The 27,629-nt window shown below is 38.7% G+C and overlaps 1 protein-coding gene across 4 annotated transcripts in view; it reads right to left on the bottom strand.

Moving 5' to 3' along the window:
• The window catches only part of LOC133568744 (epidermal growth factor receptor substrate 15-like 1), a 64,305-nt gene extending 36,765 nt beyond the window's left edge, over positions 1–27,540 (bottom strand). For 3 of the 4 annotated variants that reach the window (XM_061920854.1, XM_061920857.1, XM_061920856.1), the window contains exons 1-12: positions 27,461–27,540; positions 27,120–27,161; positions 26,936–27,025; positions 18,760–18,807; positions 18,533–18,628; positions 10,321–10,380; positions 10,120–10,245; positions 10,003–10,062; positions 9,677–9,925; positions 3,556–3,713; positions 1,364–1,532; positions 1,126–1,185 (exon numbers count right to left, since the gene is read on the bottom strand). In XM_061920854.1, coding sequence (XP_061776838.1) covers positions 1,126–1,185; positions 1,364–1,532; positions 3,556–3,713; positions 9,677–9,925; positions 10,003–10,062; positions 10,120–10,245; positions 10,321–10,380; positions 18,533–18,628; positions 18,760–18,807; positions 26,936–27,025; positions 27,120–27,161; positions 27,461–27,487 — 1,185 coding nt within the window. In that variant the 5' untranslated portion in view covers positions 27,488–27,540. The remainder of the gene's footprint in view (positions 1–1,125; positions 1,186–1,363; positions 1,533–3,555; positions 3,714–9,676; positions 9,926–10,002; positions 10,063–10,119; positions 10,246–10,320; positions 10,381–18,532; positions 18,629–18,759; positions 18,808–26,935; positions 27,026–27,119; positions 27,162–27,460) is intronic. The other variant, XM_061920855.1, reaches the window with a different exon arrangement.
• Between the last annotated feature and the right edge of the window lie 89 nt (positions 27,541–27,629).

Below are 27,629 nucleotides of genomic sequence, written 5' to 3'. Positions count from 1 at the left end.
AGCGACTTATGTGTGAAATTATTAACACGTTACAGTAAAATATCAAATAATATTATTTAGCTCATTCACGTAATAGAATAGATAGAAGAGAATAGAAAGTACTTTATTGATCCATGGGGGATCTAAGAGACTAGGCGTATAAGATTTCATGGGATTTATGGATTAGGAGTGACAGATTGTTTGGTAAAAGTATATCATGTTCTATATGTTATAGTTATTTGAATGACTCTTACCATAATATGTTAGGTTAACATAGCAGGCACCTTCTCAGTTGGTTATTTATGCCTCATATAACGTACACTTATTCAGCCTGTTGTTCACTATTCTTTATTTTTTTAAATTGCCTTTCAAATGTCTATTTTTTGTGTTGGGTTTTATCAAATACATTTCCCCAAAAAATGTGACTTATACTCCAGTGCGACTTATATATGTTTTTTTCCTTCTTTATTACGGATTTTCGGCAGGTGCGACTTATACTTCGGAGCGACTTATACTCCGAAGAATAAGGTAACTTTGTGAAAGTCAAAGTATAGTATTTCTCATAGTTGTAGTGGGTATCAGGATTATCTCAGGGAGAGCATGTTCCAAATTCCAAGCTGTCTTGAGGCATGTAAAAAAAAAGTGCACTTTGTGACTTCAATAATAAATATGGCAGTGCCAAGTGGCCATTTTTTTCCATAATGTGATTTGATTTATTTAGGAAAGCCTTGTTACATTGTTTAATGCATTCAGCGGGGCATCACAACAAAATTAGGCATAATAATGTGTTAATTCCATGACTGTATATATCGGTATTGGTTGATATCGGTATCGGTAATTAAGACTTGGACAATATCAGAATATCGGCAAAAAGCCATTATCGAACATCTCTAAATGCAATAAACATTCTCTAGTGCAGTCTTTCTACATCCATCTCTAATGTCAGATTATCAGAAAATATGTCATAATTAATTGGTCTTTAGACAATTTTATATGGTGTATGTGTAATGTAATGGAGAAGGTTTTGAAAAAGAAAAAAAAGAAAGAAAACAGAAGAAAACAAGACAGCATGCTCATGCATGACACCGACAGAATATATCATGGGACAATAGCGCCTCCTTGTGTTTGATTAGAGCCACTACTCACTTTGCAAAGAGAGAGTGCAGCATTACCAGCTCTCCCGTCAAATAGAAAACCTGAGAAGCTCTGTCAGACAGGACGGAAACCAGTTCAAAAAATGCAAAAAAAAAAAAAGCAAAAGCACAGCAGGACTGAAGAGCTGGAATGAGCCAGAAAGCAGGAAAACTCTTTTTGATTGGATGAATCTACTTGAAGCCGGTGTTGTAATGACATAAAGTAGAGGGTCCTTTGTGTCAAGACTTACAGGGGGGATCGTTGCTAAAGCCGCCGTCCTCTCCGAAGGAGGAATCATGTCCGGCGTAAGAGTGGATGGCGGGTCAATGTCTTTGGTGATCTTCTGCTGGATGAGGTGCATGGCCAGACAGAACTGCTCCCGGGTCAGCTTGCCTGTCTGTTTGGTGTCGGCCAGACCCCTGCAGAGAAAGCACGAGAGACGGGGGGTGAACGCGTGCACATGGGTTCTATTCAATTTTTTAAATTTTTTGTAAATTTTTAATTAAATATTCAAGTAACATTTATTTTTTTCTTATTGGGGCGGTATAGCTCGGTTGGTAGAGCGGCCGGGCCAGCAACTTGAGGGTACCAGGTTCGATCCCCGTTTCCGCCATCCTAGTCACTGCCGTTGTGTCCTTGGGCAAGACACTTTACCCAATAGGGGTGTGGGAAAAAAATCGATTCGGATTTGAATCGCGATTCTCACAATACACAGCAATACCATAACAATGCAATCCAATTCCAAAACCAAACCTGACCCAGCAACACTCAGAACTGCAATAAACAGAGCAATTGAGAGGAGACACAAACACGACACAGAACAAACCAAATGTAGTGAAACAAAAATGAATATCATCAACAACAGTATCAATATTAGTTATAATTTCAGCATAGCAGTGATTAAAAATCCCTCATTGTGATTATCATTTGACATTTATAAAAATAAAAAAAGAACAATAGTGTCACAGTGGCTTACACTTGCATCGCATCTCATAAGCTTGACAACACACTGTGTCCAATATTTTCACAAAGATAAAATAAGTCATATTTTTGGTTTGGTTAATTGTTAAAACAAATTTACATTATTGCAATCAGTTGATAAAACATTGTCCTTTACAATTATAAAAGCTTTTTACAAAAATCTACTACTCTGCTTGCATGTCAGCAGACTGGAGTAGATCCTGCTGAAATCCTATGTATTGAATGAATAGAGAATCCTTTTGAATCGGGAAAAAATAGTTTTTGAATCGAAAATCGTGTTGAATTGGAGAAAAAAAAAAAAAAAAATTGAATCTAATCATGACTTTAAGAATCTCTTGCTGCTGTGTTGGATCCGCTTTGGACTGGAGTCTCGCGGCTGTGTTGGATCCACTATGGATTGAACTTTCACAGTATCATGTTAGACCCGCTCGACATCCATTGCTTTCGTCCTCTCCAAGGTTCTCATAGTCCTCATTGTCACCGATGTCCCACTGGGTGTGAGTTTTCCTTGCCCTTATGTGGGCCTACCGAGGATGTCGTAGTGGTTTGTGTTGTGATTTGTGTAGCCCTTTGAGACACTAGTGATTTGGGGCTATATAAGTAAACATTGATTGATCGATTGATTGAATCCAATCATGGGACACCCAAAGATTTGCAGCCCTATTACCCACACTGCTTAAATGTAACTTAGATATTGGGTTTCACTATGCAAAGCACTTTGAGTCACTAGAGCAGGGGTAGGGAACCTATGGCTCTAGAGCCAGACGTGGCTCTTTTGATGGATGCATCTGGCTCTCTGATTAATCTAAGCTAACAAATTAATATTTCCACTGGTAATCGGAGTTAAAAATAATGTTCAAAATACAAAACATTCTCCTGCATTTTAATACATCCATTCGTTTTCTAACGCATCTGTTGAAGAAGGCGCATTAATGGTAAGAAGTATTATATTTATTATTGGTTAGCTTCAGAATAATAAATGTTATTAAAAAGAATATGACAGTTATTGTACTCAAAAAATGTTAACGTTACTTAAAAATGCACGCATTTAGTTGTATTCAGTGTTAAAAAAAATAATATAAGGCTCTCATGGAAATACATTTTAAAATATTTGGCTTTCTTGGCTCTCTCAGCCAAAAAGGTTCCCGACCCCTGCACTAGAGGAAAGCGCTATGTAAATATAATTCACTTTTATTTACTTTATTGTATAAATTTAAAATAATACATTCTATTTTGGAGTAAGAATGTAACATACAAAGGGAGCAGAGTTCTCACCTATGCAGGGTAATTGACTTTACATTCTTAACCTTTCATCATGTATTGGCTCACGTGTTGAATTGTGTACAAGTGTGTAGGTGTACCTAATGATGCAGTGTAGGTGTTCTATTGTGCAGCTAAGGTGTGTTTTCTACAGAAATAGGGAAAGTGTTTTTATGTCGCAATGCCATGTCTCCGTCTCACCAGATTTGTGCCAGCATGGTCTGGGAGAGGCTGGAGTGCATGAAGATCTCTATGACCTCCGTTCCGCTGATCAAGCTGTCGTTCTCCTTGGTGGTTTGCTTGAAGATGTCATAGTAGCGCTCCCTGTCGGCCACCGGGACTACCCACTTGTCCTCTGGCTGGAATCACCACAGCGCACACACACAAGTTTTATTTATGAATTATTTGCGACACAATTCTGAGTACAAAGTGCATGAATAAATATTTTATGACGCAAGTTTCCTAAAAAAAAGACGACAAAGTGACATGAAAGTGACAGATGAGAACGACAAAAAAGGACAACCGACAGGCCTGGCTTCTCGATCATGGGGAAAAACCTGTTTGTCAAAGCTCTGCAAGTGAAAGATCCCTGATGCAACAACGTGGAAAAGAGTTACGCTCAATGGTGCAAAGCCGCGGAACAAGTTAAGCTGCTCTATTCGCAACAGAACAGAATTAATGCATGAAATGTCAGTGTGGCTTCTCCATGCCGCGTCGGCCTTTACATCACACAGCAGCCAACATGGATGGCTTTTAACCAGTAGAATTAAAACCACAACTCCACATTTGAAAGGAAGTGATACTCTTGACAACCCAATACAATCATTTTGTCAGGATAGTCCTGTATTCTGCCTTTAGGATTGAAGCATTATTCACTAAAAAAACAAAAAGGTATACAAATTGAGTAAATATTATTAAAACCTCTAACTGTAAATTTTTTCAAAATATGTAGATTTTTTTCAAGATTTGTCAGAGTGTCTGATTATAATCCCCAATAATCATTAAATAAAGTTTTTGCAAGGCAATCCCCAGATAATCTGTAATAGGACCGTGCATTTACCCATGATTTTCCTCTTTTTTGACACGTACATTTTGTTACAATGTCAAAATCGTATTAAACAATGCTAAAGCATCAAATCATAAGGTTCATGCATTTGGGCGTGTGCTGTAATGCAAATTTGATACATCTTTCCACTGTGTTTTGCAGTCTTTTTTCAAACAATGCGCCATGTGCGACATCATATATATATATATATATATATATATATATATATATATATATATATATATATATATATATATATATATATACACACACACACACATGTATATGTACATATATATGTATATGTGTATATATATACATATATATACACACACACACACACACATATATATATATATATACACACATGTATATGTACATATATATGTATATGTGTATATATATATATACATATATATACACACACATATATATACATACACACACATATATAAATACATGTATATGTACATATAAATGTATGTGTATATATATACATGTATATGTGTATATATATATATATATACACATATATACACACACACATATATATATATATATATATATATATATATATATACACACAAACATACACATATACATACGTACATACACATATACACACACATATATATATATATATATGTATATATATGTGTGTATATATATACACATTTATATGTAAATATTCATGTATATATATATATATATATATATATATACATGAATATCTACATATATATGTATATACATACATACACATATACATATATACAGTACATATACATACGTACATCCACATATACATACATACATATATACATATACATACATATACACACATATGTACATATATACGTATACACATACATATATAAATACACATACATATATATATATATATATATATATATATATATATATATATATATATATATATATATATTATATATATATATATATATATAAATACACATACATATATATATATATATATATATATATATATAAATGTGTACATTTTCACAAAATAAAATAACACTTTTAGAGAGGGTGGGGCGTGAACGGTTTCATTTGCAATCGAAAGGGAACGCCTCCCCACACAAACATCTTGCAAGGAGAGTTAAAAATGTGCCAACTTTTCCACTACAGAAGGGCCAAGGGACCACTGAAATATTATGTATTGACTTATTTTTTATACAAGGAAGTGTTTGAAATGTAGAAAAAAAAATCAGAATGACCCCTTTAACACTGATATCTATGCTAAATATACTCTGGAACTAGGGGTGCATGATGAATATTCGACAGATAATTATACCGACAAATACGATAAAATAATTTAAAAAACTCTCCGAAAAACAGCTCTATGAGACGAGAGTCCTCGGCTCATACTAGCTAGGCCTGGGGCGATATGGCCTAAAAATAAAATGTTCAGATTTTTTCCACATAAAACTAAATGAACAATTTTTTCCAAATGTTCTCCCTACTGTTTAAAGAAACTAATGAGTGCAAATTACAAGAGATAATTCAAAACAAGTTTCACTTTTGTTTGATCAACAACTAGTGTACTGCATACACTGTGTCTTACGCTTAGAAAAAATTACAACCTTTATAAAGTTGGTTCTCATTAAAACAGGCATACATTGGACTTTGTGTAAAATACTGTTTGTATTACTAAACAGATTAAATTAAGATATTAAAACTAATTCTGGCATATTTACTGTGATGCTTTTGCTAATACATTGATCAATATGCAATTAAGGTATTCAATATAGAGTTCACAATGGAAGGCAAAACTTCAGTCTTGAATAAAATACTTTTGTAAACAAAAATGTAGCATATCATCTATCCATCCATCCATTTTTCACCGCTTATTCCCTTTGGGGTCGCGGGGGGCGCTGGTGCCTATCTAAGCTACAATCGGGCGGAAGCCGGTGTACACCCTGGACAACTCGCCATCTCATCGCAGGGCCACATATCATTGCATGCAAATAAATAAATTCAAACTTAACACCTCTTAAGGCCCAAGCTCTTTGTTTACATGCTTTTCATATTTCTCTTTTCTATTTGGGCTTATTGGACCCTAGTTTGAATAAAAACTAAAAATCATCTTTTAATATAATGTACTTGGTCCATAAGTACACAAATGTGTACTTCATGTGTAGTGACATGCAAATTTTTATTTTTACACTTTTTTTCCAAATTCCATTGTATGTTATACTGTTCTGACACCACCAGATGGCATTTTAAGTGTCCACATAAGTGGCCATAAGACCCCAATTCAGTAGTGTAAACAGTTTTGGAAATAAGAGCTAAAAGGTGCTGTCCACACATGTGGCCACTAAGACCTTTAGAGGTTAAGTCTTCGGTCTTGAATAAAATACTTCTGTAAATAAAAATGCTCTATAGTTTGATAAGTGGATAAAATAGGCTTTTCTAGTGTTTGGCCTCAAACATTCCAAAAAATATGCACGTTAAAATTTGACTAGGTATAAATGCGAGTGTGATATGTGGTTTATGTACCGGTAAGTCCTGCGAGTGGCTGATGACCATTCTAGGGTGTACCCCGCCTCTCGCTGGAAGTCAGCTGGTATAGACTCCAGCTTACCCGCAACCCAGTGAGGATAAGCGCTATAGCAAATGGATTGGTGGATTTTACATGGCAACACCTTCAAACATGGTTATGAAAACTATAACTAAGATGCACGTTCAATCAAACAGCAGGTGTGTAATAACTACAATACTTACAGTATAAGCACCTTGTAGGACTCAACAAAAGATGAGACTAGCACATTCAACTTAATTGCAAAGAGTAGTTCCTGACTACAGCAACACACCTAGGACAAACTAAAATAATTCATACTTGCAAATGGAACTCAAATGTGGAAGTACCGTATTTTTCCGACTATAAGTCGCAGTTTTTTTCATAGTTTGGCCGGGGGTGCGACTTATACTCCGGAGCGACTTATGTGAGAAATTATTAACACATTACCGTAAAATATCAAATAATAATATTTATGTAATTTGCGGAAGAGATGAATAAAATGTCAGCAATCGTCACATACACGTCAATCAATAATAATTCGCCGGGGGAGGGTCGTGGCAGAAGTGCATTGTGGATGTTAACTGCTATATGCTACTGCCGTAGCTATTAAAATGGATAATTTCAACGTTGGCGGTAACTTATAGAAACTGAGAAGGGCTGAACAAAAATGGCACCGAAAAGGAAATCATGTACTGCAGATTACAAGCTGGACGTAGTGAAATATGCAGCAGAAAACAACAAGAGGAAGCGGCGCATACCTTTGGAGTTGACAGAGTTGTTTAGAAGCGACATCGAGGAAAAAGATTTCATGGGATTTATGGATTAGGAGTGACAGATTGTTTGGTAAAGGTATAGCATGTTCTATATGTTATAGTTATTTGAATGACTCTTACCATAATATGTTAGGTTAACATACCAGGCACGTTTTCAGTTGGTTATTTATGCCTCATATAACGTACACTTATTCAGCCTGTTGTTCACTATTCTTTATTTATTTTAAATTGCCTTTCAAATGTCTATTTTTGGTGTTGGATTTTTTCAAATAAATTTCCCCCAAAAATGCGACTTATACTCTAGTGCGACGTATATTTGTTTTTTTCCTTCTTTATCATGCATTTTCGGCCGGTGCGACGTATGCTCTGGAGCGATTTATAATCCAAAAAATGCGGTAAATTGCTTGGATTTAAAATGACATCCTGCCAGCTCACCGAATAAGCGTGGTGATCAAGACAGTATCTGTTTTTGATGGGTATTTGGTGCCATTTAGCCTTTTTTAGGAAAAAACAGACCCTTTGCTTGTGTTGTTTGGGGCTGTATGAACCGTTTAAATTACAAAAAGGATAAACATTTCTTCAGCGTTCCTCGAGAGGTAATCAAGACGAGCGGAAGAGTGCAGGATTTTATGAAAGATGATGACTAAAGTACCACGCACTCCAGTACAAGGGAGCATGGCCGGAGAATTCACATGTGATCACTCCGTTAAAGGTTTGTTTGATATACTTTTAGCGTTTAGGATTTCCCATTTCCAATCAACAGCCATCTCGGCTTGGTTAACCACCACTGGTTTTCACTTCCAGGAAGAAATCACTTGTTGGAATACAAGCAATACCAGACAACTGGACAGCACAGTTATCATTATCAGCTCACAGTCAAATGTTAAATTATTATGTTTTTATTAGTAAACAAATTTGTTAGAATAATTATGTATATATTATCACACAACTCTTATGCTTAAGGGCTGTTGCTAAAGTTAATATCAATTGTGCTGAAGTTGCATTATTTTCTATAAGGGACGGCGTGGCGCAGTGGAAGAGTGGCCGTGCGCAACCCGAGGGTCACTGGTTCAAATCCCACCTAGAACCAACCTCGTCACGTCCGTTGTGTCCTGAGCAAGACACTTCACCCTTGCTCCTGATGGGTGCTGGTTAGCGCCTTGCATGGCAGCTCCCTCCATCAGTGTGTGAATGTGTGTGTGAATGGGTAAATGTGGAAGTAGTGTCAAAGCGCTTTGAGTACCTTGAAGGTAGAAAAGCGCTATACAAGTACAACCCATTTATCATTTATTTATCATTTATCTGTGCAAAGTCAGTCTCGTATGAATGTTTGCTTCCAGAATCAGCCTGCTGACTGCCAAGGCCGAACATTGAGTGCCGTGACGCAGACAAAGCAGAGACATGGTGATATTACGAGTGTCAGCACATTTGGATTTCATTAATATTCTTATATTGTGTCTAAATGGAACTGTCGAGATTACCCCCTTCCTTCAGCGGCAGCATCAGTGATGTAACCAGGGACCTCCCAAATAAATAGAGGAAGCACGTGGGCTGGACTTAAGAGCGTAGTTTGGATCTGTAACTAGAGTACAGCCCAAAAAAAGTCTGTCCTCAATTGAGCAAAATTGAACTCTGTCTTTGCATGACTCCTTGCTCCTTGTCTGTTTAATAGATGTCATCAGTGTTTGAACCTAACTTTAGCCACATGAACACCCACAAAAGTGCTGATAATTGGTACTCGTGGATTACCAGGTACCGGGAATTGTTACAGTATTGGCCATATTTACATAATAAAGGCTTAAAAATGTCAGCAGTTCATATTTTAAACAATGGCTGAACATTTAACGGGTTTAATGATGAACAGATTGACCGCGGAACTGACTATTTCCCACACAGTTTTAAAGTGTAAACAAACTGTAGAATGTGTTTGACCATTAAAACTTTGTAAATATAACATACCTGTTTGCTTGCTCTGAAGGAGTACTTTGGGGAGAGGTTCCTAGTTGAGGTGGTGAGAGGTGAAGCACTTCGGAGGGTGTCTTTGAGAGGAAGCGAGGTGCTCAAAAACCCAGGCCGGCTGGGCAGGACCGCCACAGCGCCAGGCAGCGCACCAGGCACTTTTTTCCTCTTTGAGGGAGGGATCAAGGATGCGGGTAAAGTCGTCGGCACCGGCTCGTTCTCCATTGCTCGATACACAAGATGCATGACCTAACAGATTAGATGAGCTGCGTTAACTAAAGGAAGATTAAAAAAAAAATAAAAAAATCTGATGATCGACAAGTTACCACAATAAATTCCTCCTTGTCCAGGTACCCATCTTTGCCCGTGTCTCCCAAGTCCCAGATCTGCAACGAAACAAAACTCAGCAAGCCTAGAGCAAGATACAGAGAGTGTAACATCACCTTTCCCAGTGCATCCAGAGGTAGTTTGGAGTTGATCAAAATGGGCTTCACTTTATCGCCTGCGAGGAGGCCATTGACGGGGGACAGACTCTCAAAGATGCCCTCAAACTTCCCCTTTTCATCCGGCTGTTGAGTAACAAACGACAATTCAAATAATCATGGGGATACCCCGAAATAACTCAAACTAAAATAATCACTCGCCCTTATTGCCCAACTGGAATCAGTTGCTGAGGCACTCAATAGAGGGCTGCTGTTGTCTCGCTGGAAGAAACAAGACATTTTGGTCAATTATGTGAAATTACTTATTATTCCCTTTTAATGAATTAGTCTATTTTTTTTTTTTTCCCTTGGCCTCAGTCTGCACCCCCTCTCCAGGGCCCAGGCTAAGACCGATTTTTATTTTATTTTAATCTTTTATTCTTTCCCCCCCGTTTACCTGTATGTCATCTTTTTTGTAAGGGGCGCTGGAACCCGGCAGACCCGTCAGCGATCCTGTTCTGTCTCCCTGTAATGTTTGTCTGATCTTGAATGGGATTGTGCTGAAAATTGTAATTTTCCTGAAGGAACTCTCCTGACGGAATAAATAAAGTACTATCTAATCTAATCTAATCTATTGTTGTTTTACTCTCTTTGCCTTACACATTTTTCCCAGCATTAGCATTCAAATGGCTAACAAGGTTTGTTATTGTGGTTGTCGTTTGTCATGCTCTATTTCGTTTTATTACCTTCTGAACCCACGTGAAAGGTACATTACAGCAGTGGTTCTCAAATTGGGGGTACGCGTACCCACGGGGGTACTTAAAGGTATGCCAAGGAGTACATGAGATTTTTTTAAAATATTCTAAAAATAGCAACAATTCAAAAATCCTTTAAAAATATATGTATTGAATAATACTTCAACAAAATATGACTAAGTTCAGAAACTGTGAAAAAAAAATACAATAATGGAATATTCAGTGTTGACTGCTAGATTTTTTGTGGACATGTTCCATAAATATTGATGTGAAAGATTTCTTTTTTTGTTTTTATTTTTCAACAAGTTTTTAATTATTTTTTATATCTTTTCCCCAAATAGTTCAAGAAAGACCACTACAAATGAGCAATATTTTTGCACTGTTATACAATTTCATAAATCAGAAACTGATGACATAGAGCTGTATTTTACTTCTTTATCTCTTTTTTTTAACCAAAAATGCTTTGCTCTGATTAGGGGGTACTTTAATTTAAAAAAAGGTTGAGAACCACTGCATTACAGTACCACACCGGCGCAAAGTACAATGTCATTGAATTGAATATCTTTATTTGATGAGGAACATGCATATTAATCGACATGTGAGCAAAAAAAAAATCATAGTAAATATGCCAAAATTCGCGACAATAGCTCAATTTTATCTGTTGCTCAAAGGAGGGCCCTTTAAAAAAAAAGACATACATTTACTGACAACATTATACATACATTACAAGATAACTTACAATACATATTAGCAATAAAACCAAGTCAACATAAGGTGATAAAGTGTACAAATTACACATGAATACAGGACTGGTTTGTTGTTTTCAACCACTTAATACAATAAATGTGATAATTCCATCCATCCATTTCCTACCGCTTATTCTCTTCGGCGTCGCTGAAGCCTATCTCAGCTACAATCAGGCGGAAGGCGGGGTACACCCTGGACAAGTCGCCACCTCATCGCAGGGCCAACACAGATAGACAGACAACATTCACACTCACATTCACACACTAGGGACCATTTAGTGTTGCCAATCAACCTATCCCCAGGTGCATGTTTTGGCATCTATTATAATAAAAATAATAATATATTTTATTCGTAAAAATCACTTTATATTGACCAAACAACCTCAACGTATTACAGTGTATTAAAAAATGAATAAATAAAAAGATAACAAAAATAAATAAAAAATAAAATCTAAAACAGCCTAATAGCTAGAACTAATATGCATGTATCTTAAAAAAAGGATTTATTTTTTTTAAGAGAAGGGTTTTTAAGCCTTTTTTTTAATGCATCCACAGTCTGTGGTGCCCTCAGGTGGTCAGGGAGTGCATTCCACAGACTGGTAGCGGCGGAGCAGAAAGCACGGTCTCCCATTGTTTGGAGCTTTGTCCTCGGAGTTTGGAGGAGGTTAGTCTGGCTGGAGCGGAGGTGTCGTGTGGAGGATTTGGGGGTGAGGAGTTATTTGAGGTAGAGGGAGGCATTTCCATGGAGGCACTGGTGGGTTAGCAAGGAGACTTTGTATTCAATCTTGAGTGGAACAGGAAGCCAGTGAAGGGATTTGAGAATTGGTGTGATATAGTCGTATTTCCGCACTCTCATCGGGATCCTAGCAGCACTATTCTGTATGTATTGCAGCTTCTGGATGTTCTTGCTGGGGATCCCGACAAGAAGTGCGTTGCAGTAGTCGAGCCTGGAGGAGACAAAGGCGTGGACAAGCCTCTCGGCATCAGAGGGAGCGAGTGAGGGGCGGAGTTTAGCAATGTTCCTGAGGTGGTAGAAGGAGGTCTTGCACAGTTGTTTTATTTGTGCCTCAAAGGTCAGGTGAGGGTTTATTCTCACACCCAGATTAGTGACTAGGGATGAGACGTGAATGTCGTGGCCGGAGAAGGCGATGCTGGTGATGGTGTACGACTGAGTCTGATGCGGGGTGCCGACGAGAATGGCTACGGTTATGAAGCTGGTCAGTTGAAGAAAATTGTGTTACATCCACACCTTTATGTCACCAGGCAGTTGGTAAGTGTGAATGATGGCAAGGCTGCAGAGAGGGTTGGGTTTGTTTTCAGCTAGAGTTGAGGGTCATTGGCATAGCAGTGGAATAATATTCCGCGCTGGCTGATGATGAATATCACATATATACATCATATAATATCAACTATATCATAATCCAAACATTTTTGCTGCAAGTTTAGATTGTAAATAAAAGTTGACGGTATGTTGTGACCAGTTAATATATGTATATCTCAACTTTTGTTAGTGATGTATTCCAGGGGTCAGATGAAGACCAAATTCTACAATACAATATTAAGACAAAACATTTTATAGAGAGGAATTTGAGTTTCACATTGATAATAGACAAAAATTATGGAAAATATGGCATAAGAGGTGTTTCGCAACAGTGGTTAAGTAGTTATTTAAGTAACAGATCTCAATATGTGGAAATGAATAAGATTAAATCACAGCCAAGAAGAGTAACTTGTGGTGTTCCACAAGGCTCGGTATTGGGACCTAAGTTATTTATAATCTACATAAATGATATTTGTTCAGTATCTAATAAATTGAAATGTATTATGTTTGCAAATGATACAAATGTGTATTGTTCAGGAGAAGACTTGAAGGAAGTGTTGAGGATAACAGAGGTTGAGTTAATTCAGCTAAAAAAATGGTTTGATATTAATAAGTTATCATTACATGATAAAAAACTACATTTATGGTGTTTAGTGGTGCAAGGACAAATTGTGAAGCAAAATTAAAATCAAATCAAGTGGAAATTGATAGAGTATATGAAACTAAATTCTTGGGAATAATAATTGATCATAAACTGTGTTGGAAACCGCATATTGAATATATAAAAGGAGAAATATCCAAATCTATTGCTATTCTTTATAAAGTAAATATGTTGTATTATTCTTTTATTTTTCCATATTTAACGTATTGTGTTGAAATTTGGGGAAATGTTTATAAAACAAACATAGACCCAATAATAAAACTTCAAAAAAGGGTCATTAGAATAATACACAAAGCCTGCTACTATGAACATACCAATCCATTATTTATGAGTTCAAATGTATTGAAATTTTCAGACATTGTGTTTTTAAAAACAATGGAAATTATGTTTCGAGTAAAGAACATCAGCCTTCCAGATTGTATTCTCAGGCTATTTCATTTAAGAGGAGAAAACTATAATTTACGGGGATATTGATTTTTGAAATAGGTAAAGCGAGAACAAATATAAAATACAAATGTATTACAGTTTCAGGAGTTAAATGGTGGAATAAGCTCAGTGATGAGCTGAAGACATGCTATTCTTTGGTAAGGTTTAAGAAAACCTTGAAAGGTGAAATAATTGAAAATTATAAAATATAGTAACAATTACTTTCATCCCATTGATTTTTTTTTTTTTTTTTTTTTGACGTTGATGTTCCAGGCAATCTAATCTTCTGTGAAGGTATAGGATAGGCAAATATAAGCTTTGGCTTTAGCCTATTCCTTTTTTGGTCATTCTTTTTATTTTCTTTCGTGTGTAAATGTGCGTTATTGTATACATGTAACATGTACTGTAAAACTGATCACACAAAATGGTTGTTTGATTTGATTGATTATATGACCGAAATAAACTTATTTCATTCATTCATTCATTCATTAAAATAATGAACGATAAGAGGAGAAGGAAAGGGGCAGGATAAACCACACAGACGTCACTGTCGGTTTTTTCTTGAATTCAATAGAATTACTCACCTTCTTTTTTAAAGTGCTGACACTTATAACTTTATTTGGCCCCATGGTGGATTATTTTTTCAATCATAATAAAAAAAAAATAACTAAAACAAATTTGTCACAAACGTGCGGATTCCTCATTTGGAAACTCGATTCAATGGAAAGATACGCGCCAAGTTTCTTTTGCGAAGTGTCTAGTCGTACGACAACTGTGACGATACACGTAGAACGGTGCAAAATTTGGGAAAAATTTTCCACCGAAAAACAAATCCTAAGGGATATGGAGTAAACAAAACCCGAGATATCACCGTTTTATATTTATTTACATAAATATAAAAAAATGGATGGATGTCTATGTACAGGAGGAACTTTCTCAGTTTACGACGTGTCGCAGTATTAAAACTTGGGACTTGGGTTGTCACGATACCAGAATTTCAGTAGTCGAAACCTATCAATTACTACAAATCCCGGTGCCGCATGAAAAATTGAAAAAATTGAAACCTTCACTTTGTAATTCACTATTTAAGTGAAAAGAGTTTCAAAGTATCAAGTATTTAAGATCCCTGTGCTTCAACATCCTTTTGTGCAGAATTTAAATAGTAATCATAGGTGCCACAAAGTAAATAGCCGATCCATCCATCCATCTTCTTCCGCTTATCTGAGATCTGGTCACGGGGACAGCAGCCTAAGCAGAGAAGCCCAGACTTCCCTCTCCCCAGCCATTTCGTCCAGCTCCTCCTGGGGGATCCTGAGGCGTTCCCAGGCCAGCCGGGAGACATAGTCTTCCCAACGTGTCCTGGGTCTTCCCTGTGGGCTCCAACTGGTCGGACGTGCCCTAAACACCTCCCTAGGGAGGCGCTCGGGTGGCATTCTGACCAGATGCCCGAACCACCTCATCTGGCTACACTCCATGTGGTAAATAGCCATTCATAAAAAAAGAATGTTCTATAAACCCCCCGTATATCTAAACAATACTGTGCTCATAAAAATGCTCATAAATAACAATAGGAAATTATTTTACATTTGGGAAAAAAACAGCAGCGTTATGGAGCCTTCAAGTACTGTAAATAAAACAATATCTCAATAAGTGCTAATGTGACATAATCATGTCATTTATAATGGAATAGGCTAATAAAAAGGCAAAACCATGTATTTAAAGACAAATCTTTGTGTGTTGTTTAAATATTATCTGATTATGCTGTTACCGTTTTTTGTTTATTTCTAAAATGTGACATAAATGGCCCCGAGACCACATTTGCCTTCCTGGTGAGATAAGTCAAGCAGCGGTGTTTTAAAGTGTTTTCAAATGACAGAAGAGTGTCCCCAAGCTGTGTTTTCTCAGCACTTATGGAGGTGATAAACCTTGGATTTCACGCTTCTAGAAGTTTTCTGCACAAGCACACTCTCTGGGCTTGTGGTGGCAGACTTCCATGCTCACTTTTGCGGCGAATACGTTCCGCTTCTATTTGATTAATGAATAAATGCATGACCCAAGATACACCTCTCTTTCACTTTTAATATGTACCTCCATTTATTAAATATAGCGACAACATGGGGCAGCTCGGTGGTGGAGGGTTTAGTGCGTCTGCCTCACAATACGAAGGGCCTGAGTAGTCCTGAGTTCAACCCCGGGCTCAGGATCTTTCTGTGTGGAGTTTGCATGTCCTCCCCGTGACTGCGTGGGTTCCCTCCGGGTATTCCGGCTTCCTCCCACTTCCAAAGACATGCACCTGGGGATAGGTTGATTGGCAACACTAAATGGTCCGTAGTGTGTGAATGTGAGTGTGAATGTTGTCTGTCTATCTGTGTTGGCCCTGCGATTGGGTGGCGACTTGTCCAGGGTGTACCCCGCCTTCCGCCCGATTTTAGCTGAGATAGGCTCCGGCACGCCCCACAACCTCGAAGGGAATAAGCTGTAGAAAATAGATGTATAGCGACAAAGTGGCCATACCAAAGACTATAAAAATGGGACTCATTACCTCAGCATCAAGGGTTGGAATTGGGGGTTAAATCACCAAAAATGATTCCCGGGCGCGGCCACCGCTGCTGCCCACTGCTCCCCTCACCTCCCAGAGGGTGATCAAGGGTGATGGGTCAAATGCAGAGAATAATTTCGCCACACCTAGTGTGTGTGTGTGTGTGTGACAATCATTAGTACTTTAACTTTTTTAAAGTGAACAAAGATCATTTCTACTAAGTCTTATTCATTAGGAAAGCGTGTATGAGGTGTGTTTTGAAGCAGAGTTACGCCGCGCCTACAGTTCTGCTACACTGACACACTCCCATTATCGTTTGTGAGCGAGGGCAAACCGGAAGCGCCACACCCGCATTCGTGACAGGCTTTCTTGAATATGCTATAATATGGAGAAACTGGCTCCTTTTTTTATATAAAGGAGGCATTTTTTCTTCGATGCTAACTCAATGTTCATACACTAAGAATTGACGCAGCTCGCCAAGGAAAACGTTGTTTATATTATTCGTCCCTGCATTTAGTAAAACAAAAGCAGGTATCAATGTATTTTTGGTGTTGGTATCAACTTGGTATAAAAGTATTGATACTTTTGACAAGCCTTCTTTGGACATTAGTGTAAACACAAGCTTCGCTCAGAAATTTGTTGCGTTTGAACTAGGGTTGCCAAAAAATGCGTATCGGCAAGGCATGGCCGCATGGGAAAATGCCGATCCATATCCAGTTTTTTTTTTTAATCTGGCCCGTGTTTTCCAACGCAATGATTTAAATAATACATTCCACTCTTCTGCTGCTCCCTATGCTCCATTCTGCATTTTCCAGCACACCTTCAACACATCCACAAGCCTGTGTTCTAACCGTTAAGACGGCCGTGTGAATTAAAAGTTACGGTAAAAATGTCAGCTGTGTGGGATTATTTTACCCTACAAAACGAAAAAGATGAAGAGGTGGAGTGCCAAACATGCCACACTAAAGTCAAGCGTGGTGGTAAAGTTGTAAGACATTTTAATGACTCTTGAGAGTGAGAGGCTTTTTAGCACTCATCATTGATGAACACAGGACTAGGCTGACACCTGAGCATCTTGAAGTGCTCGTCTTTGTTAGAAAGAATCTCCCCATTATGCTTGGACTGCAATTGTTTGCCTCTCTCTGACTGGGGCAAACAATTGAAGGGAGTGTGTAGATATATATTTTTTTTAAGTTTACACTTGTTCAAGAGCAAGTATTGATGTTGAGTTTTAGACATTTTATCCCACTCAGGTTGTTTGTGTGTTTTGCTTTTTTAAATAATGATTACAGCATTATTTGCACTTTATGCTGTCCACTGTTTAACTGTTTAATGATGCCATCTCTGTTTGTCATGTATAATTTTTGATATTTTGTGTTTATCCTTGAATACCAACCATTGTGTATTATTCAAACTCACCTAATTCAGCTGGCTAGTTGTTATCAAGAGTACTAAAATCCTTTTCAACATTAGTCCAACAACTAAGTAGGCTAAATAACTTTAATAAACTTTAATACATGCTTGGATAGGCCAGTATCGGTATCGGATTGGAAGTGCAAAAACAATATCGGAACGGAAGTGCAAAAACCTGGATCAGGACATCCCTAGTTTGAACATTACTTTTTTCCTTTTTCACCCTTTTCTAGTGTGTAAGCCAAGCACATGGTCAAAAGGTAATAAAATGTGCTCTCTTTTTAATTACAGTTGTATTTAACTGTTTGTATTTTATATTTGTATTACTGTATTTTATATAAACATTCATCGACGTCCCACTAGGGTGAGTTTTTCCTTGCCCTTATGTGGGCTCTGTACCGCGGATGTCGTTGTGGCTTGTGCAGCCCTTTGAGACACTTATGATTTAGGGCTATATAAATAAACATTGATTGATTGAATGATTGATTGACATTATATATAAATCCTTAACATGTTCCATATACAGTGTCAGTGACTTCAGAGTGCGTGGACGCAGCCAGTTTTGTTACTTACAAACTTAGGAGGCAAAACTGTTTGGCTAAGGTTGCTGAGGCTGACTTCGTGTCCTGCCTGCGCAGAGGCCACCAGTCTCAAGGCAATGAAGAAGCCCTGAGGAAGAGGAAGAGAAAAAGGGAGTGAACCCCAGTGACTGGTGGGCAAGTCAATATTCACTCACAGCACTTTTTTTAATAAATTTGTATTATTTGATTGTTTTTTTTCAAATGATGCCTGTGTGTTACCCGTTTGTCCAGGTAGCCCTTTCGCTCTGCGTCAGCCAAATCCCATATCTTGGAAGACAAAACGGGGTGATTAAAAAAAATGAACAACCATGTACAGCAGTGTTTTTCAACCACCCGTGAGATACAATTATGCAGTTCCACCTATTTGGGTTAAAAATATCTTTTGCAAACCGGTAATTCTAATCTGCAAATAATGTGCCGTTGTTGAGTGTTGGCGTTGTCTAGAGCTCGGCAGAGTAACCATGATATACCATACGAAAAAGGAAAAGCCACCAAATTAGGAACGCAAGACAAGAACTAAAACCCTGCGCAAGGGAAAACACCAAAAAAACTCAAAATAAGTCACGGCGTGATGTGACAGTACCCACTTTCTTACACAAGCAGTGTTTCCCACAGGTCAGGCATCTATTTGTGGTGGTGTGGTCAGGCTGTGGGGGTGGAGGCAGTGGGGTTGTGTCAGCGGCGGCGGCGATGACCAAGAAGAACGCGGAGTTGGAATATAATTACATTGGCGGAGTTAAAATGCATAGTAGGCTACCGCCACCTACTGCACTGGAGTTGTAACTACAAGCTCCATTCACAGACAGAGTCCCATTGCTTTTATGAGGGGTCGAGCGAGTCCATCCATCCATCCATTTTCTACCGCTTATTCCCTTTTGGGGTCGTGGGGGGCGCTGGCGCCTATCTCAGCTACAATCGGGCGGAAGGCAGGGTACACCCTGGACAAGTCGCCACCTCATCGCAGGGCCAACACAGATAGACAGACAACATTCACACACTAGGGCCAATTTAGTGTTGCCAATCAACCTATCCCCAGGTGCATGTCTTTGGAAGTGGGAGGAAGCCGGAGTACCCGGAGGGAACCCACGCATTCACGGGGAGAACATGCAAACTCCACACAGAAAGATCCTGAGCCTGGATTTGAACCCAGGACTGCAGAAACTTCGTATTGTGAGGCAGACGCACTAACCCCTCTTCCACCGAGAAGCCCGTCGAGCGAGTCAAAAGCCGAAAAAAATAAATAAATAAATAAATAAACTTTTTTTTATTTTATTTTATTTTTAAATCTATTTGTGGTGGCCGTAATTCTTTCGTGGCGGGCAGCAACAAATAAATGAATGAGTGGGAAACCCTGCACACGTCACATACTGTCTTGCGGAGCAGAGAGGTAGCAGCATGAGTAATGTTAGCTGTGATGATAGCGGAGCCATGCGAGTGGTAATACCAGAGAAAGAAGGTGCAAATGAAGGAAGAATTAATTCCCAAGAAAAACAGCAGGGGGTCCATCGTCTGGCGGTGGTTTGGCTTCAAATGGGAATATGTCGGACAATCAACCGTAATTTGTCAAGTGTGGTGCTGAATCGTTGCTACAAAAAGTAGCATTGCTGCTCATTTTTAGCATAATTTGTTAAGTCACCCGCTAGTGAATGAAGAGTGCTTGAAACTCCGCATGTTGACATCTCCGTTCGGTGCCACACCAACAAAATGCCAAAGCAGCCATTTCCAGATCACCACTGTATGAAACAAATAAGTTAACAACAGGAGATAACTAGGGGTGTGGGAAAAAATGTATTCGAATTTGAATCATGATTCTCACGTTGTGCGATTCATTATCGATTCTCATGTTTTAAAAATCAGATTTTTTTTTTTTTTAAATCAATCCAACAAAACTATACACAGCAATACCATAACAATGCAATCCAATTCCAAAACCAAACCTGACCCAGCAACACTCAGAACTGCAACAAACAGAGCAATTGAGAGGAGACACAAACACGACACAGAACAAACCAAAAGTAGTGAAACAAAAATTAATATTATCAACAACAGTATCAATATTAGTTATAATTTCAGCATAACAGTGATTTAAAATCCCTCATTGACATTATCATTAGACATTTATAAAAAAAAAACAACAACAATAGTGTCACAGTGGCTTACACTTGCATCGCATCTCATAAGCTTGACAGCACACTGTGTCCAATATTTTCACAAAGATAAAATACCGTATATCTTTGAATTGCTGCAGGGCATATAGTATGCGCCTGCCTTAAATTACTGCCAGGTCAAACTGGCTTCGCAAAATAATTAGTGCATGCTTAGTATTAACGCCTGGTCAAACTCGTGACGTCACGAGTAATTTGAAATCGCATAAAGGGAAGAAGATTAAGAGCTATTCAGTAAAATTTAAGGTCCAAGCTTACATCACACTCAAATTTTTACTGCAGGCCTTTGGTAAGTGCCGGAGTGAGAATAGGTTTTAAAATAATTAGTGCATGCTTACTTTTACCGCATGCCTTTGGTAAGCGCAGGAGTGAGACGAGGTTTTAAATTAATTAGCGCCCCGGCAGCAATTCAAGGAAATACGGTAAGTCATATTTTTGGTTTATTTAATATCCATCCATCCATTTTCTACCGCTTATTCCCTTTCGGGGTCGCGGGGGGCGCTGGCGCCTATCTCAGCTACAATCGGGCGGAAGGCGGGGTACACCCTGGACAAGTCGCCTCCTCATCGCAGGGCCAACACAGATAGACAGACAACACTCACACTCACATTCACACACTAGGGCCAATTTAGTGTTGCCAATCAACCTATCCCCAGGTGCATGTCTTTGGAGGTGGGAGGAAGCCGGAGTACCCGGAGGGAACCCACGCATTCACGGGGAGAACATGCAAACTCCACACAGAAAGATCCCGAGCCTGGATTTGAACCCAGGACTGCAGGAACTTCGTATTGTGAGGCAGACGCACTAACCCCTCTGCCACCTTGAAGCCCGGTTCATTTAATAGTTAAAACAAATTTACATTACAGCAATCAGTTGATAAATCATTGTCCTTTACAATTATAAAAGCTTTTTACAAAAATCTACGACTCTGCTTGCATGTCAGCAGACTGGGGTAGATCCTGCTGAAATCCTATGTATTGAATGAATACAGAATCCTTTTAAATCGGGGAAAAAATCGTTTTTGAATAGAGAATAGTGTTGAATTGAAAAAAAAAATCGATTTTGAATCGAATCGTGACCCCAAGAATCGATATTGAATCGAATCGTGGGATTCGCAGCCCTAGAGATAACGTCCGCAGGAACCTACCACATAGCGAAGGACACATTATTTGATTCCCTATTATGCAGCTCATTTTTATTTGACAGTTATTGAAATATCTTGTGTGACATCATGCACAAAAGTGCACTTTATTTGTTTTAAACTATTGTAGTGGCATTCTCTACAAATAGTGCACTTTAATTTACTGTTTTGATATGTCATCTAAGTGACATCATGCACAAAAGTGCACTAATAGCTTGTTTTAAAATGTCTCTGACAATCTTGCACTTTCTGTTTTGTAAATGACATGAATATTTGTGCCGCTGCTTAATAACTGTTTAATAAATACACTTTTGGTCAGTTGACTTAGTTGTGATTTCCCTCTCTGCATGAAAGTTTAAAAGTACCATATAATAATGCAGTATGATGAAGAATGTTATAACGTGGACTTGGGTTGTCCCGATCCGAAATTTGGATCGGATCGAAAACTCCGGACCGTGTTTTCCAACGCACCGATTTAAATAATACATTCCATTCTTCTGCTGCTCCCTAAACTCCGTTCTGCATTTTCCAGCACACCTTCAACACATCCACAGGTCTGTGTTCTAATCGTTCAGACGGCCGTGTGCATTAAAAGTTACGGTAAAAATGTCAGCTGCGTGGGATTATTTTACCCTACAAAACGAAAAAGATGAAGAGGTGGAGTGCAAAACATGCCACAATAAAGTCAAGCGTGGTGGTAAAGTTGTAAGACATTTTAATGACTCTTGCGAGTGAGAGGCTTTTTAGCACTCATCATTGATGAACACAGAAGCAGGCTGACACCTGCAGCATCTTGAAGTGCTCGTCTTTGTTAGAAAGAATCTCCCCATTTTGCTTATACTTCAATTGTTTGCCCCCCATGACTGGGGCAAACAATTGAAGGGAGTGTGTAGATATCTTTTTTTTAAGTTTACACTTGTTCAAGAGCAAGTATTGATGCTGAGTTATAGACATTTTATCCCACTCAGGTTGTTTGTGTGTTTTGCTTTTTTTAATAATGTTTACAGCATTATTTGCACTTTATGCTGTTCACTCTTTTACTGTTTAATGATGCCATTTCTGTTTGTCATGTATCATTTTTGATATTTTGTGTTTATCCTTGAATACCAACTATTGTGTATTATTCAATCTCACCTAATTCAGCTGGCTAGTTGTTATCAAGAGTACTAAAATCCTTTTCAGCATGAATCTGACAACTAAGTAGGCTAAATAACTTTAAACTTTAATACATGCTCGGATAGGCCAGTATCGGATCGGAAGTGCAAAAACAATATCGGTATCGGTCCGGAAGTGCAAAAACCTGGATCGGGACATCCCTAATGTAGAAACATACAATCATCATACTGCTGTGATTATATGCCTCAAGTGTTCATTCAAGGCTAAGACAAAATATGGAGATATATATGTTGTATCGTAGGGCTGGGCGATATTGCCCTTTTTTAACACCGCAATATTTTTAGGCCATATCGCGATATCTGATATATTTCTCTGTATTTTGCCTTAGCCTTGAATGACACTTGATGCATATAATCACAGCAGTATGATGATTCTATGTGTCTACATTAAAACATTCTTCTTCATACTGCATTAATATATGCTACTTTTAAACTTTCATGCAGAGAGGGAAATCACAACTAAGTCAATTGACCAAAATTGTATTTATTAAAGTTAATAGCAGGGCTTCACGGTGGAAGAGGGGTTAGTGCGTCTGCCTCACAATACGAAGGTCCTGCAGTCCTGGGTTCAAATCCAGGCTCGGGATCTTTCTGTGTGGAGTTTGCATGTTCTCCCCGTGAATGCGTGGGTTCCCTCCGGGTACTCCGGTTTCCTCCCACTTCCAAAGACATGCACCTGGGGATAGGTTGATTGGCAACACTAAATTGGCCCTAGTGTGTGAATGTGAGTGTGAATGTTGTCTGTCTATCTGTGTTGGCCCTGCGATGAGGTGGCGACTTGTCCAGGGTGTACCCCGCATTCCGCCCGATTGTAGCTGAGATAGGCGCCAGCGCCCCCCGCGACCCCAAAAGGGAATAAGCGGTAGAAAATGGATGGATGGATGGAATAGCAGGTGACTTTTCAAATGATGCTACATATTAGCAGTAATGCTACTTTTGGTAGTAAAGATTGTGCTCCACACATGACAAATTAAAGTTGTCTATTTGACATATTCCCGCTTGAAGCCGAAGCACCACCAGACGATGGACCCCGTGCTGTTTTCTTGGGAATTAATTCTTCCTTCATTTGTTACGAGATTCGCACATTCTTTCTCTCGCAAGAACCCGCTAACACAGGGGTCGGGAACCTTTTAGGCTGAGAGAGCCATACAAGCCGAATATTTTAAAAAGTATTTCCGTGAGAGCGATATAATTTTTTTTTTAACACTGAATACAGCTATATGCGTGCATTTTTAAGAAAGACCAACACTTTTAGACTATAATAAATCTCTTATTCTTTTTAATAACATAGTTATTCTGAGGCTAACCAAAAATTAATAAAATACTTCTTACCATTAATGCGACTTCTTGAACAAGTGCGTTAGAAACCGGATGGATGGATGAAAATGCATGAGAATGTTTTATATTTTGAACGTTATTTTTAACACTGTGATTACAAGTGGAATTATTCATTACTTATCGTGTTAAGCAATGTCAGCTAAGATTTATCTGAGAGCCAGATGCAGTCATCAAAAGAGCCACATCTGGCTCTAGATCAGGGGTCGGGAACCTTTTTGGCTGAGAGAGCCATTAAAGCCAAATATTTTAAAATGTATTACTGTAAGAGCCATATAATTTTTTTAACACTGAATACAACTAAAGGTGTGCATTTTTTAAGTAAGACCAACATTTTTAAGGGTATAATAAGTCTCTAATTCTTTTTAATAACATTTATATTTCTTGAACAGGTGCGGTAAAAAACGGATGGATTAAAATGCATGAGAATGTTTTATATTTTGAATATTGTTTTTAACATCGTGATTACCAGCAGAATTATTCATTACTGTGTTAAGCAATGTCAGCTCAGATTTATCAGAGAGCCAGATGCAGTCATCAAAAGAGCCACATCTGGCTCTAGAGCCATAGGTTCCCTACCCCTACGCTAGCATCACGGCTAACGTTAGCCATGACGCTACCTCTCTGCTGAGCGAGGGCGTATACGTATGTGACATATGACATGACAGTATGTGACGTATGTAAGAAAGTGCGCCTGCTTGTCTGTGAGAAGGAGACAGGGGAAAGAGCAAGGAGAGCCTTTAGTGCAGGGGTAGGGAACCTATGGCTCTAGAGCCAGATGTGGCTCTTTTGATGACTGCATCTGGCTCTCGGATAAATCGGAGCTGACATTGCTTAAAACGATAAGTAATGAATAATTCCACTTGTAATCACAGTGTTAAAAATAAGGGTCAAAATATAAAACCTTCTCATTCATTTTTAATCCATCCATCCGTTTTCTACCGCACCTGTTTAAGAAGTTGCATTAATGGTAGGAAGTTATTTATTTACCATTGGTTAGTGTGGGGCTTGCCCTCCTGGGGGTTCTTCAGACCACCAAGCACCAACATGAGAGCCTGTTTCAGGGTTAAAATATTGTCTTATTTTTCTATAAGTCCTCAGTTGCTTTTCAGCAATTGTCTTTTTGTCTTTCATCCTCGCTTGTGCTTTGGCTCCAGCTCCAACCCCGTCTCTCCTCCTGGCTGCTGCTTATAACAGAGCGGCAGGTGATTAGATAACAAGGCCTAGAAGGGCCATCTACGCACCTGTCGCTGATTTTGAGGCTGATCCTGGCAACACCCCGCTTCGATGCAGGCCCGCAGGCCACGCCCCCCTCCACAGTTAGCTTCAGAATAACAATGTTATTACAAAAAATATTATATGGCTCGTACAGAAATACATTTTAAAATATTTGGCTTCTTGGCTCTCTCAGCCAAAATGGTTCCCGACCCCTGCTTTAGTGTAATGCCTGCAGCTAAAAGCAACTGTGTAAGAACGTCTACTCGAATATTATGATATAGTCATTTTTTATATCGCACAGAGACAAACCAGCGATATATATCGCATATATTGACATATTGCCCAGCCCAAGTGTATGGTGACATGGCCTAAAAATATCTAAATCAGGGGTGCCCATTACGTCGATCGCGATCGACTGGTCGATCTCGGAGGGTGTGTCAGTCGATCTCAAGCCAGGCAATAAAAAATATACATAAAAATGAGCAATCATCAATCATACCAAGACTTCACTTTCATCAGTTGTTTGACATTCTCGGCACCCGAGGATCTTGTGAGATGACGCTGGCTGCTGTGAGCTCATATTTAAGAAAAAAATCACTAACAGGGCGGACGCAGAGAAACACATTTTATTTCTAGAGACTCCGTACCTACTGTCAAAACTCTAAAGACCGACTGCACAGTTCCTGTCTTCACCATAAAAGACCTGTTTCATCCTGCCTGTGCTAACAAAATAAGAGTCTCTGAAAGCTAGCGTGCACAAGCTAGCAAGCTACGGAGTTTGATGCCAATGTATTTCTCCCCCGCCCTCAGCGACCGCTTTCTCACTTGCTTGCCCACCCGCACACTCACTGACGTCACTCACCTGCAGCCAGACATTAAAGGGCCACACACATATGCTACTCTCATAACAAAGTGTTTAAAAACGAATATGCAAGTTGGACAAATGAGATGCCAAATCCAACCACTTTCATGTGGTATTGGACAGAAAGGAGGACTTTTTTTTCTCCTCCATTTGAAAATGCGGACGTTATCAGCACCACTGTCTAATTCCAATCAATGCAAGTCATCAGAATCAAATACACCAACTTATATTCTTGTCTTCATGAAAGAAAGGAATCTATGTGTGTTAAACATGCTTGTATTATCATTAAACACCATTAACTTGTTAACAAAAATGTCTCTTTCATAAATAAATAAATATAAATTATAAATAGGAATGAGGTAGATCTCCTCGACTTGGTCAATTGAAAAGTAGCTCGCCTGCAGAAAAAGTGTGAGCGCCCCTGATCTAAATATTAAAAAAAGGCCATATCGCCCAGCCCTATGAGGACAATATTATGAAGGTATGCATGACGTCATACCTTGCCCAGTGTATTGTCCGACAGCCCTGACTTCTTCAGGAACTGAGCCGCATCCCCAGCTGATACTTTGCCACTGCTGACCGGATCTAGCTGCAAAAAAAAAAAAAAGCGTATGGGAGACAAAAAAAAATCCAAATAAACCACTTTATTAAGTCAAGCTCTTTCACAAAAACCTCATTCCTACCTGTCTGTAGTAGCTCTCGTAAGCTGGGTTCCCGCCTGACAACTGAGGGGAAAACATAGAAGTATGATTAAAAAAAAAGAAGGTGTTTATTAAACTAAGAATCGTTTTTGTTTCGATTGGGTTGTTTTTTATACGTTTTTTTAAGTTGTATTTCCTGAGGAAAGGAGGCTTGGCGGCTCACTGACGCCAAACAACTTGGATTTAGACGACGAATTCAGCCCTCAAAATGACTACAGTCACACATTCCCCACCGCGTGTGGATGAAGTTAGATGTGGTGTGAGCGTTGGAAAAGTTGGAAGTGTAAAAACGACTTTTACGAAGCTTAGGTGAAAGTTGTTACCTGGCTGAGTGTCAGGAGCGCCGCCATGTTTCCTGGTGGTGTCTCGGGAGCGTGCACGCACTCCTCGCTGATGATGCGCGTTCACGTTGTAGCCTATTCATTTCCGGCCACAAAATGTAATTATTAAATGTTAATTTATTGAAACGTGTGTACGTGTTTTAAGATTGAA

This window comes from Nerophis ophidion, linkage group LG14 (genome assembly GCF_033978795.1).
Source record: "Nerophis ophidion isolate RoL-2023_Sa linkage group LG14, RoL_Noph_v1.0, whole genome shotgun sequence".
Taxonomy (NCBI): Eukaryota; Metazoa; Chordata; class Actinopteri; order Syngnathiformes; family Syngnathidae; genus Nerophis; species Nerophis ophidion.
The sequence above is the reverse complement of the archived record's forward strand: the minus strand, read 5'-3'. Positions and strand labels throughout refer to the sequence as shown.